Raw genomic sequence first — 14,407 nt, 5'->3', positions numbered from 1 at the left:
ATTCTTTATAAAGATGAAAGTTTACACCTTCAGGGCCTATATCTGAAACAGTGAAACACCTAACTGTTTGGTCACTAGACTCCTTCCCAGGATTCATCAGGATTCTCTTGTTCTGAATTCGGCCAACACCTGAACTGCTGCAATCAAAATGAGTTCCATCTCCAGCCAAGCTGCAGCTCCTTAAAACATTCACTACAGGCCTCCCCCAAACAGGTAACTAGAAAATACATCTGTCCAAATCTGAAGCCACAAGGAGTTGGAGATTTTCTCCCAATTCCAGATTCATTCCCAAGTCCATTTTAAATTCCTGTTCAGCCACCTCCAAGTAACTTCTTCCAAAGCTACTTACTGGTCCCTTTCAGTGATACAGGAGCACTCAATTAACACTGGTGTCTTCAGCAAACTGCCTCAGGATGAGCAGCAAGAATTCCTATAAATCCTTCAAGACAAAATCTATTAAAAAAGAGAAGTGAGATTGTGGTATTAAGATCCAATTTAGAGCCTGCAGTGACTGATCAGCCAAATGTGTAGATTACCTACACTGCTATAATTTGCATCCCTGCCTCTTGGACCATGCATCTCAGATTTGGTGTAAAGAACATATCACTCTCAGGCATTATGAATGAAGACTTGTGTTGTATCAAGGGAGGAAGGTACCTATAAAAAGGATCATCTGCCAGAAATGAACCTAGAAATACATTTGTTAGATCATTCTACTCCGAAGCAAAGTTGGGAAAACCAGTGCTAGAGAAAATAACTTCTCTTCAGGAATCGCTGCATTAACTACATTGCCAGGTACTAACGTTAGCAACTGGTGTATCCATGATGCTGGAATGCGGTGTTAAAAACAAATGGCAGTGACACAGCAATAAGTGTGGTCGCACCTGGTGTATTGCGTACAGTTCTGGTCACTACATTATCGAAAGGATGTGGAAGCTATGGAAAGGGTTCAGAGGAGATTTACTAGAATGTTACCTGGTATGGAGGGAAGGTCTTATGAGGAATGGCTGAGGAACTTGAGACTGTTTTCGTTAGAGAGAAGAAGGTTGAGAGGTGACTTAATTGAGGCATATAAGATAATCAGAGGGTTAGATAGGGTGAACAGTGAGAGCCTTTTTCCACGGATGGTGATGGATAGCATGAGGGGACATAGCTTTAAGTTGAGGGGTGATAGATGTAGGACAGATGTCAGAGGCAGTTTCTTTACTCAGGGAGTAGTAGAGGTGTGGAACACACTACCTGCAACAGTAGTAGACTCGCCAACTTTAAGGGCATTTCAATGGTCTTTGGATAGGCTCATGGATGAAAATGGAATAGTGTAGGATAGATAGGCTTCAGATTAGTTCCACAGGTCGGCGCAACATTGAGGGCCGAAGGGCCTGTATTGCGCTGTAATGTTCTATGTTCTAAATCAATACGCTTACAAAGAGGTTTCATTTGTTATTTCTTTTTATAAAATATGTACACTTTTTTGGTCATGAACAAGTAAAATGGCACATGAAGCATCGCCACACTAGTCAATATTTTAACTCTATATATCCCATTGTCCATTCCATAACCTCTAAAATTCATCCAGTTTCTTTTGCCCCCAACAAGAAAGGGGAGTCACAAAAAAAATTACAAAACAGGCCAACTGTACCACAATGCTAAAAAATAGCTGTTAAGTGCAAGTTAAAAAGCTTTGATAAAAAGCTAGATTGCAACATAATAATATTAACTGTAGCAGTTTAAATACAAGGCTATCGTTAAAAGATTTCTTTCTTGGTTTGACATACATTTTTTTGATAGGTGCCACAGATTTAGTTTTTATTTAAGCTATATACACAACCAGCTCTAACACTGAACAGTAGCATAATTACATGGAGCTTATAGGTTATAATAACATGGTAAGTATACAATTAAAATACTGGCAAGTACAGTTGAAACATATTTCTTTCCTTCAAGGTTTTGAATTTTCATGAGTGCTAACACTAGTCAGGTGACCAGTCACCTGACTTTCCCCCTTGCTATCCATTGTCTTAATCTTTCAGTCTTTACTGTATCCAAATGGTGTTACTTCTATCCGGTCTTCGTGTCTCCACAGTAAGGTCACCAAACGTCGAGAAAAATTGCTCCATTTCCTTTTGCAACATCTCATTGCGTTTCTCAGCATCCTCCCGGGCACGCTCTGTGTTCCTCATCTTTATTTCCACCATGGTGTACTTCTTCCTTTCCTGGTCCAGCTCATCGTGAAGTGTCATCACTTCTGACTCCAGCTCAATGTTTCTTTGCTCCAAACTGCAAAGTAGAAGAAGAAATGAACAAAACTGATGGGGAAATGATCAAAGATTTGTATTAGTTCTGAAAGATATAACTATCAGTTTGCATGTTGATCTCACTCCCTTTGCAAAGACCAAAGTTTATAAATGCTACCTAAACATGAAACGTCTGTTGAGACGAAAATGACATTCACAATAGGGTGATTGGTTAATGGTAGTGGGCTAAGATGGGGAGTTGGATTGAAACAGGATTAGGCCATTCAGCCAGTTGAGCCTGTACTGTCATTCAGTGAGATAATCGCTGGCCTGTGGCATAACTCCATATCCCTTAATATCTTTGCTTAACAAAGAAAAAAAATCTGAATTTATTTGTTAGGAAGTAAACCTGATGTTGTCAATTGACTATCTGTTGTGTAAACAAACTTATTTTCTGTCAGAATTTAGTTCAACAAAAATGAATATTTAATTGGTTTTGTAATGTATTGATACATAGAAGAACTGTGGGGTGGAGCGTGTGTGAGAGAGAGAGAGAGACAAGAGTGTGAGAGATAGATAGATAGATGGGTAGATGGAGCGAGAGAGAGAGAGAGAGAGAGAGGTTGGTGGAGATAATTCTATACAGAATTTCTCAAACACAAGCTGGAGTCATTGTCAGGTACATCCTGAGTATGCATTCAGAGTAGATCCTGACGTTAATCATAACTCAATTGTCATTGGGTTACAGAATTTGCCACTTACTGTAAATTTCTGTCCCAGTTACTTTCTGTTCCTTTCTTTTTACTGCTTTTAAGAATGACACCAGAATTGTGAGAGACATTCTATGCTTTACATTGAAATTCAGTTTGAAGGATTATTGGCTCTTAACAAATATGTTTGCATGGGGTTATGGTGATTTCATTTGAGGCTTCACAGCTGGATAGGAATATTAAAGCTCATAATAATATCCAAAAGGCAGTGAGAGCTGGTTTGGATAATGATGCAGAATTTGCTCTGTTCTTCTCTCAAGTGTCAGTCTTTGATGATTTAAAAGTCTTAAGATTCTTATTCTGTGATGTCATTGAGGTGCAAGATGAAGATTTAGCAAGGCATTGAGACAATCCCCAAAATGGAGATTTAGTGAAACAGTAACCCCATAGTCCATGCTGTCTAACCTGATAAGGAAAAGGTCAATTGCAAATGTTTAACTGGGTGGCACGGTAGCTCAGTGGTTAGCAGTGCTGCTTCACAGTGCTAGGGAACCAGGTTCAATTCCAGCCTCAGGTGACTGTGTGGAGTTTGCACATTGTCCACATTCTGTGTAGGTTTCCTTGGGGTGCTATGGTTTCCTCCCGCAGTTCAAAGATGGTAAAGGTAATCTTTTACAGATTTGCTCAAACACAAGCTGGGGTCACTGCCAGATACATCTTGTGAGTAAGCATTCAGAATTGATCAGGTGGGTTGCCCATATATCCCAAAGATGTGCAGGTTAGTTGGATTAGCCATGGTAAATGTAGGGTTACAGGGATAGAGTGGGATGCTCTGCAGAGGGTCAATGTGGATGATGGGCCAAATTGTCTACTTTCACACTATAGGATTCTATGACTGGAAAGGGAAGACAAGGAGCTTGTGGTTTGACTAAAATGGCGTCACAGATCCAAATTTGGAGTACTGCCACTTGGCATCCATTATATTGGTTGTGGGGGAGAAGGGGAGGAGAGGGAATAGAGAATGGGGATGAGGGTTTGCACTTCAAATGTGCACATTTCACTGAGGCAGCTGCACATATACAACTGCAGCTTCCCTCCAGACTAGGCCAAATTTCATAAAGAGAGAGTGGGAAGTCTAAATCTTGTACAGTTACTTATTGCAGAGGAATGGTCCCAGAAAACGTTTGGGAGAGGTCAGATGGTCCTTTGGGATTATTAATAATAGACTTTAATATGAATTTAAAAGTGGATAAACTCATTGGAACTGTCAAGCTGTCAGAGTATTTAAATCTTCAAAAGAAAACTGCAATGCTATAAGTAAGTGCTTGCTATTTGACTTAATAACTTAAGTCATTACAGGATTAGTGTTGCATAACTTGTTTCACAATCTATCATTATTACAGTGGGATGTGTGTCAGTTCATAGTTTGATTGACAGCTCCTCGGGCTAATAAAATCTCTGAAATATGGGATAAAAGAGAATTAAATGTAATGAATTCAATATTTTTGTAAAATAATGAATTCATCAATAAACATTAAATAACATTATCTATGGCATGCTCCTGAGTTCTTCCAATGGTGGATACTTGATGATTTGAAATGGAGAGCTTAAGGGTAGGGTGCTGGATGGGGGCATACGTTGGCAACAAATTGCCATGGGGATTGGTTGAGGGCTGCACATTTGCATGGAGTCAATACCGACCCTCCAAAGAGCATCCCACCCAGACTCACCCCTCCTTACCCTGCACTTCCCACGGCTAACCCACCAGCCTGCATATCCCTGGTCACTATGTGCTATTTAACATAGCCAATCTACCTAATCTGCACATCTTTGGACTGTCGGACAAAACCCTTGCAGACATGGGGAGAATGTGCAAACTCTACACAGACAGTTGCCAGAGGCTGGAATTGAACATGGGTCCCTGGCACTGTGAGGCAGCAGTGCCACCCAACCAAAGTTTCTCCAACCAAATCTTGCCACAATAAAACTTTTCATCCCTGGACCCACCCTGGTACATCATTTCTGCATTGTCTCAGCAACAACTGTCAGTGACACATTCTAAAGATCCATTGAATAAAGGATTGAAATATCACTTTGGGATAGAAATTGTTTGCTGCCATTTTTTGTGTAAGAGATTGTGACTTATGTATTGGTCACAATCTATTGTCATGGTGTTTGGCTCTGCCTCCTCATTTACCTTAGGGTAGCACTGGGTTAAGCAGGGCCCATGCTGCTGCCTACCAGACTATTTAGCAGGGACTGAACAATGTGCATTAGTAGCATTGGTCTACAGCACAGAAAAAGCCCTTTGGTCCATCAAGTTTGTACCAATCAAAAACAACAACGACCTAACTATTCTAATCTTATTTTCCAGCACTTGATCTACAGCCTTGTATGCCTTGGCATTACAAGTATACATCTGAACCCTCACAACATCTGCAAACTGTTACGTTATGCATGTGCTACAGCCAGCTCTACTTCAAAAGTTACAATGAATCAGCAAAAGGCATCACTGAACACTTTTGGTGGAAGAGAGCAGTGCCAGCAGGCTGGGAGAGCACTGTCAGATTCATGGATGTGGTGCTAGATGCCTTTGCCATGTTGGTGAGATGCTGGCTTACTTTGCCGGCCAGCCCATCAGCCTTCGGATACTGACAAGCAGCATGGTGACTCCAGCTCCAACTTGGCAGGAGGGATGGCCCAAAGCTGGCACACTCTCTGCAGCAGCAACTCCATTTCCCTGTGGCACCGCAGATCAAAGACATCGTCACTCTTAACCCCCCATCCCTGGCTTTTGCAGCGTTGATAGGGAAGGTCACCAAATCCCCCACTCTTCCTGTGAGGAAGCAGCAACACTCTCTGTCCAGTCTCAGCACTCACCACAAACTACTGCAACAGTCCATGCTCACTGGCACAGCCTACAATGTCAGAAATTACTATAAGTTACTTTCCCTGTATGTTTGGTGTTGGGCACTTTAACTGATATTCGCACAGGACTCTGTTTGAAACTGAACACGTTCTTTTTGGTGAGTGACAAGCAGATCTGTTGAATGGATGTAACTTTACAAATAAAGAGTTAAATCAGCTGGGAGGGCAGGGTTGCCACGGCAGCACCATTCCATGGCTTCTAGCGCAGACTGAACTCCAGTGGGAGGACTCCTCTCACCACAGAGTACCGCATGGGTCACTCTGGAAGTGAGATGCACAGTACATCCGCGTCAGAGTCTTTGGCTTATAGAGTGCCACCTCTGAATTTCACAAACACTGTTTTTCTCCCCTCTCCAATTTGTTTTGGAATCAGATTCTGGCCTTGAGTAAGCCAGAAATTGTGTCTGGACTGGGTCATTACTCGAGAGATTCCAGCTTCTTGTCTTTGACACGGGGATGGGGTGGAGGCTTTTTGGGGATGGTGGTGGTTGGAGGTGGAGGCTGCGGGTCTAGGAGACAGAACTTCCTCTGATGGCCACATGATTGCACATTCTCCCTTCCCTGTCTCCCAGGAAGCAAACTGCTACATTATCCTTGTTACCTGCTAAAGCAAAGCAAAGTTAATAGCATGGTTAACATTGTCCTCCTAAGGGTTTGCTAAGCCAAGTTAGAGTAATAGAGGGGCAGAACCCTAATGGGATCTTATGTCCTATTGAAGGTTATTGATGACGAAGCAGAAAATAATAATCTTTTGTGAAGGAGGAAATGTCATTTCATATGGAACTGCCCATCATTGAATATGTAATTCATGTCACATTCAAAATACAATCATGTATTTACAGGAGCTACGGCAGTTTCCAGCTGCTGCATCAGAAGTCACTATATGCATGAAACAAATAAACTACAAAAGGTTTTGTTGGTTATGTTCACCTACTACCATCCTTAGAAATCATAGTTGTTAATTTGTCTTCACAAAAAAAAAAGAACGTAACACTGGAGAGCTACTCAGAGCTATTTCAGATGCTGCATGATGCAAGTTAACAGTCTCAAGAACATATGACTTTCTGCTTGTGCAAAATGTAAATTCACATTCCTCTGTAAACAGCAATGCTACAATTATTGAATTCCCCATGGTGATTCTGGAACAGATGATAATTTTAAGTGAGGGACATCTGGATTTCTTAATTTTCCCAGCAGCTACCCTCTGGCACCAGCGCAGCTGGAATATGGTACAGAGAATGTTTGCTACAAGACCAAAGATTCCAGTTCATTGTTTGTCTGCTACAATTGAAAATAGCATCAAAATGAGTGCATCATGTGTAAAGGGGTTTGAACTGAGGCATCTGTGAAGGCTATTTACTGAAAAGTTTTGGTTTTAAGAGCTCCAGTATTGTAGTACCTGGTTGTTTAACTCGCATAGGGAAATTTCTAGGCATGTGGAAATAGTTAGAAAACTAATAAAGAAAGTAATAAATTAATATGGTTTTCGTAATGCAGAGCCCTTTAGTTCAAATGGCAGATGTAATGATTTTAGAAAACATTTGAGAATTCCAAGTCAAGAAACAATCCAACAAAGTTACTTTTTGCCCATTCACCCAACCTATCTATGCCCATTACAGATTCCTTATGTCTTCATCACAATATGACCTCCCACCTATTTTTGTATTATCAGCAAATTTGGATCCATTGCCCTCTGCCCCACAACTGAGTCACTAATATAAATAGCAAATAATTGGAGTCCTAGGACTGATCCTTGTGACCAGTTACATCATTCCAACCTGTAAAAGATCCATTCATCCCAAAAGTCTTATGTGTTCACCAATTCTTAATCCACGTTAATACTTTATGCAATACCATAAGTTCCTATCTTGAACAATAACCTTTTGACACCTCCTCGAATGCATTATGAAAATTCAAATAAATTATATTAACTGGTTCCCCTTCATCAACTCTACGTTTGTATCCTCAAAGAATTGCAGCATATTCATCAAACATGATTTCCTTTTCACAAGGTGGCCATGATGTTGCAGTGCTGGTGTTGGACTGGGGTAGACAAAGTCAGAAGTCACATGGTGCCAGGTTACAGTCCAACATGTTTATTTAAAACCCGACAAAGGAACAGCACGCTGAAAGCTTGCGATTTTAAGTAAAGCTGTTGGACTATAACCTGATGTCATGTGACTTGTGACTGTGTCCTTTTCACAAAACCATGTTCACTCTGTTTGGATCGTGTTAAACTTTTCTAAATACTGAGCTATTTCTGCCTTAATAATAGACTGTACCACCTTCCCAATGACCAATGTCAGGGTAACTGACCTAGTTTTCCAGCTTTCTATCTCCCTTCTTTGAACATGAGCAGCTTTTCAATCCTCTTGAACCCTCCAGAATCAGTGTGCTCTGGAATAATTTGACCAATGCCTCCATGACCTCCACAGCCAGTTCCTTTAAACCCCAAGCGCAGACCATGAGATCCTGATGATTTGTCGCACTGTAAACATGTCTCCATGATAGCAATCAAGTCATATCCATTTATTTCTATTTGTGCTGTCGACTCATTTATCTTATTACAAACACTGGATTCGTTCAGATAAAGAGCCTTCAGCTTTGACATTTTCACCATTATTACTCTCCGATTCTAAGTTCTGTTGACCCTTCTGCATATATTTTCTAACTTTATCTGTCGTACATTCAATACTGTTTGCCTCTCTACAACTTGCATCTATACTCTCTTATTTCTTTGTGTGTTAAATGTCCCTTTGATTGAATCCACCTCCCTCATTAATTTAACTAATTAATTTAACATCCTATCTGCAGATGGTAATAGATGGAAGTGAATAGCCTTATCAATGCCCCATTGTATTCTGAAGACTGCCTTAAATTCAACCCACAACACAGGATGTTGGAATCAAAGTGAACACCACTCCTTATCTGGAAAGGGTCATTGAACTTATATGAGTTGTCCAATGGGGCAGCCACGTTATCTTGGTCAGCTGTTAGCATTCAGTTGCACCAGAAAAACATAGAACCAACAGTTCTGTGGTCAAAAAGCCAGATAATAAAAATTGCTGGCCATCAAGCAAAGAACATAAGTAACAATAATGGTTTGAACATTGTAGATTACAACAGTGAGGAAGGTAAGAAAACACATACTTCATAGATAGAAGATTGGCTGGCTACAGAACAATAGAATAAATAGAAACAGTTATTTCCTTATTGTCAATATGTAACGTGGTGTCCAGCTGGATCAGTGTTGGAACCTCAACTCTTTGCAATTTTTAAAAATGATTTGAATGAAGGGGCAGAAGGGATCGTTGCCAAGTTTGCAGATGCCACAAAGGTAAGTGTGAAATAAGTTCTGAAGAAGTGGATACAACATTATGAGGTTGAGTGTGGGCAAAGATCTGGAAAAACGTGTATAACGTGGGAAAATATGAATTGTTCATTTTGGCAGGAAGAAGAAAAAGAAGCAAATTCTCAAAATGGTGAATGATTGAAGAATTTTGAAATAGAGTGCATGAATCTGAAAAGAGTAGGATTCAGGTACAGAAAGTAATTAGGAATGCTGATAAAATGTTATTGTTTCTTGCAAGTGGAATTGAATACAGAATCACAGGGGTGTTATGATACAGAAATAAATTCTTTTAGTCCATCGTGTCTATACCAGCTCTCCAAATAAGCATCATTATTTCGTGCCATTTTCCTACCTTTAGTCCAACCCCTGGTGAACCGATCCCAACCGATTGGGTGTATAAGATTCTTCTCACCTTGCATTTGTTTTTGTGCAAATCAGTATAATCTATGTTTAATCAGTTTAATCTATGTTTAATCAGTTTAATCTATGTTTTCTGCCTCTGGACCATTCTATGAGCAAGAACCATTTCCCTTTACCTACTCTATCCAGCCCCCTCAGGATTTGGAAATTTTTATTTGATTTCTTTACTTTCTTTTCTCCAAGAACAGTTGCAACCTCTCCAAACTATCCTCGTAAAGTAAGTCTTTCTTTAGAAGTGTACATATATATATATATATATATATATATATATATATAAAATATCTGTGCAAAATGCATTATGTCACTTCCTGGTATTGAAATTCATCTGCTACCTTTGTGCTCACTCCACCAAACTGCCTAAGTCCTCTGAAGTTCAACTTTGTCCTTCTCACAGTTTATAATGTTTCTGAGTATAAAGGAAGGGAGATGATGTGTCAGTTATACAGGTTTGGTGTAGCACTGTGCACAATATTGGCCATTTTATTTAAGAAAGGATGTAAATGAGTTGGAAGCAGTACAAAGAAGGTCTCCCAGAGTAATACTTGGAATGGACAGTTGTCTCATGACGAAAAAGAAAAGTTGGACAGCAAGGATTGTATCTGCTCGGGTTTAGAAAATCCAGAGGCAACTTGCAAGCTGCTGAAAGGATGTTGGAAGGATGTCTCTCTTGTGAGTGGCTATCAAACGAGACATTACCATTTAAAAATAAATTGTCATCTGTTTATGACAGATATTAGGTAAAAACAATCACAGAGAGTTGTGAGTCTTAGAAACTTTCTTCCTGGAATAGAAACAGAGTCTTTGAACAGTTCTAAGATTGAGGTGGTTGGATTCTTGTTAAGCAAGGTGTTGGAAGTTTTTCAGGCTTCGAAGGGATTGTGCATTTGAAGCTGTGTTCAGATCCACCGTGATGTTATTCAGTGGTGGAGCAGGCCCTCCATGGTTGTTACTCCATGGTTGTATTTTCTTTCATCTCAAACATCCTTATCACACGCAGGAAGTGAATACAGAATTTCTGTCCATGACACTACTGTAACTCCTTGGATGCTGGACACTAGAAATTGGCAAACTTCTATGCTGAGATGGCCTACATATTAAATCTCATGAGGACAGACTTTCACATGGGCATTATGACTTTTTAATGCATAGGACTTCTTTGTAAAAATGCACTCTTGCTTGTCCTAGGTACACAAGCTAAAACCTCAAATGCCTCATTGGCTGTTAGGTGGTCCCTTTAAGAGCTGCTGCTCAAGTGGAACATACACAATGCACACTTTTATTTAAATTTTGTACTTGGGATCTTACCAGGAAAGTACAACTTTGATTCACATACTTAAACAGCCAGAGACCAGCATGAGACGGCAATGGAGTCCATTCGTTTACAGAACTGGATAGGTAGCAGAAAGGTTGCTTGCAAGCAACCTCATGGCAACTCTATTAAGAGATTATTCTTTATGTGTAAGACTTGACAATACTCAATGATATCAGCGTTGAGTTCAATCCAACCCTGAAGCTACATGAATGCTTCCAGCCTAAAATGATCTATGGATACTTGGAAGTAACATCTATTTCACAACAAAACGGGAAGATAATTAATTGGGAAAGTGATGGGAAATTCTGCTAATGATCAGTGTTATTTGAATTTTGAAACTGTAGAGTGTATCTGTTCTGTGCAGTCTTAACAGCCACGTACCTTTTTATTCTTGCTTCATACTCAATCTTCTGTTTTGTTACTTCTTGCTTCAGGCTTGTCACGAGACTGTGCAAAGCACTGTGATTGCCAGTGGAAGTGTTGGAGACAAATGTGTCACTGTTATCACTGCTGTTTGTAGCTTGACTGCTGCAACCACCCCCACTGCTCCGCTCGTACTTATTCTCAGAGTCAGTCCGAATAGATCTCTCATGCACTGGTCCCTCGGAAATTGGGTCTTCGTAATTTGCTGCATAAATGTCTTGGTCTGGGCAGGTAGTTGTGGAGGAGCGGCAGGAATTTGAATGTTCCATCAGAGAGATCTCACAGGACGACGTCGACCAGGTGGCACTGTCCACACTCTGTTTGTCATCAGAGTTTGAAAGCGAAAACTGCTGCTGCACATTATCGTAGGTGGATAGTCTGTTGTGCTGCGTGGATTCACTGTTCACTGTGTCCTTGGGCTTATTGTCTCTCATCGTGACATATCCGTTGGGCATCCACCCTACAATTCGATTGTTTAAGGAGGAACTCATCATATCTGTGCTGGAGATACCCATTCTCACCCCCCCGTTCTGCATGCTACCAGTGCCCATCTTGGTCCCTGTTCCTTTCAGTGAGGAGTTTCTCCTTGCTTGCAGACTGCCATTTGGCAACGTCTGCATTTTATCCTGGTTTTCTGCAGGACTGCTGAAGGACCCATTTGTCACGATCCCACTGCCTTTAGAATAGGCTGGATTCTTCTTCACTGTGATGGGTGGGCTTCTATTGACATCCACTCTGCAGAGGCTGGTCTTGGGGCTGCCACTGGATTTGTTACCCCCGTTCAGTGCTGTAGGAGAACCCCCCTTCTCATTGCTTCCCCTTTTTGGAGACTCGGAGTTATCCCAGGAGCACTGACGGACAGGTTCGACAGCTGGCTTCTTGTTCTCTTTGTTGGGGGGCGGAGAAAATGGCACAAAGGATTTCTTTGGTATCTCATTGTTGTTATTACACCCGTCCTGTCTGCCCTGAATCTCTTCTCCTTCTTTGGGAAATAAGTTGCTGTGTTCACTTATAAGTACAGTCATTAATTGCTGAACCAGGACTGTCCCTGCAGAGTGAGGAAAGGAGAAAATCAATGAACAAATAATAATGACAAATATTGCACAATGTCTTCTTTGTAGAATGAAACAGTGTAAACGTCACAACATTTGCAACAAGCAGTTAGGCAGTAACGGATCTTTAATGTTGCCCCCCAAGTTTATTTGGCAGGTTCAAAAGTGAGAAGTTGACAGTATTGGGGTCTAGATTAGAGTGGTGCTGGAAAAGCGCAACAGGTCAGGCAGTATCTGACGAGCAGGAAAATCGACGTTTTGGGCAAAAGCCCTTCATCAGGAATGAGGCCACACTCCTGATGAAGGGGTTTTGCCCGAAACATCGATTTTCCCGCTCCTTGGATGCTGCCTGACCTGCTGCGCTTTTCCAGCACCACTCTAATCTAGACTCTGGTTTCCAGCATCTGCAGTCCTCACTTTTGCCTGATTGATGGTATTGCCCAATGCATCATCTATTTGTGCAAGGAAACCACTAAATATAATGGCTTTCCTGGTTTAATCTCAGTTTGCCTTTGAAGGGGGAAGGTTTTGACATACATGGGACAATGACCCTGCCTTTGAGCTAGAAGCTCCGGGTTTGGGCTCCACACCAGGAAGTAACCACAAAAGGAGCATTCATAATGTAGCCTTTAAGGCCAAGGATCAACCTGTGAATCCTTCCAACCTCTGCCAAAGGTAAGAGCAAACTTCTGCTCAGCTATGTTATGGGAGGAACATTGTAGCCACTGTCATAATTACTCATATATGAACATAATATCCACTCCTCCCTGATCCCCTCAGTGATTGGCTTATTGGTGACTCTGCCACTGAAGATGTTGGGGGTCCTGTCAAAGGACGGTCAATTCAGTGTTGCTGCCCAGTCCCACCGAGGGATCCTTGTTTCATTAATTCAGTGGATGTGGAGGTTGTTGATCACGCAAACATTTACTTGTGGTGGTGTGGTGAGGTGCCTTCTTGGAGCATTGCAGTTCATTTAGCAGAGGCAGACCCAAAATACTTGCAGATGGAAGTGTTCCCATGTGTTTTCTGCCTTTGTCCTTCTCAATGGTAGTGCCTGTGGTTTGCAAGATGCAGTCCAAAGAACTTTGATGGATTTCTGCAGTGCATCTTATAGATGGTACACACTGTAGTAGCTAAGCATTGATGGTGAAGGGAGTGACTGTTTGTGGATGTGGTTCCAGTCAAGTGGGCAGCTTTGTCTTGCACTATGTCAAGCTTCTTGAGTGTTGTTGGAGCTGCACTCATCCATTCAAGTGGGGAGTATTCCATCAGACTCCCAACTTGTGCCTTGTAGATGGTGGATGGTGATGACGAGTCAGCGGGTGAGTTACTCGCCACAGTATTCCTAGTCGCTGACTGGCTCTTGTGGTCACTGTATTTAAACGGCTCATTTACATCACTTTTTGGTCAATGGTAAACACAGGACGTTGACAGTGGAGGATTCGGTGATGATAACGCCATTGTATAACAAGGGGTGATAGACCATAAAACATACACACAAAAGCCAATCAATCACCCATCAAATCTGTTCTGCCCTTCAATATCATCACTGATCTGATAACCTCCAACTATACTTCCGGCATTTTACTCAAATTTTCCATGAATATTTTAACGAGTAAAAATATGTCTATCTCAGCCTTCAAGTCCAGTGACAGTACTGGAAACAACAGTTTGATATCTATACCCGAAACAAAAACAGAAATAATGTGCCAGGTCCTCAGAACTGGTGGTAGCATGGAAAATGATAGTTTTTATCTGGAAGGTGAGGTGGGGGTGGGGGGGTGGGGTGGGGTGGAGGGGTGTAGTAAACGATTGATGGAGATAGAGCCCAAAGAGAGAGAAAACCCAGTCGGACAGACAAAGGAGTGGTTAAAGTCAGCCTGGGGAAAAAAAAAGTTGCTAATGGGGTCTGTTAATGGCTGACAATGCATTGAGTGTGGTAGCATTCTCCCAGACTGACCTTTATCCACGCCTTT

At 41.4% G+C, this 14,407-nt stretch overlaps 1 protein-coding gene across 8 annotated transcripts in view; it reads right to left on the bottom strand.

Moving 5' to 3' along the window:
• Positions 1 to 1,437: 1,437 nt before the first annotated feature.
• The window catches only part of arhgap24 (Rho GTPase activating protein 24), a 453,346-nt gene continuing 440,376 nt past the window's right edge, over positions 1,438 to 14,407 (bottom strand). For all 8 annotated transcript variants that reach the window (XM_043696029.2, XM_087985819.1, XM_087985826.1 and 5 more), the window contains 2 exons: positions 11,338 to 12,427; positions 1,438 to 2,277 (listed from right to left, as the gene is read on the bottom strand). In XM_043696029.2, the coding sequence (XP_043551964.1) occupies positions 2,034 to 2,277; positions 11,338 to 12,427 (1,334 nt within the window). In that variant the 3' untranslated portion in view covers positions 1,438 to 2,033. The remainder of the gene's footprint in view (positions 2,278 to 11,337; positions 12,428 to 14,407) is intronic.

The sequence above is a fragment of the Chiloscyllium plagiosum genome, unplaced genomic scaffold, assembly GCF_037043375.1.
Source record: "Chiloscyllium plagiosum isolate Xiang-an unplaced genomic scaffold, Cpla_swu_hap1 HiC_scaffold_1, whole genome shotgun sequence".
In the NCBI taxonomy this organism is placed as follows: domain Eukaryota; kingdom Metazoa; phylum Chordata; class Chondrichthyes; order Orectolobiformes; family Hemiscylliidae; genus Chiloscyllium; species Chiloscyllium plagiosum.
This window is presented reverse-complemented; position numbering and strand designations above follow the sequence as displayed.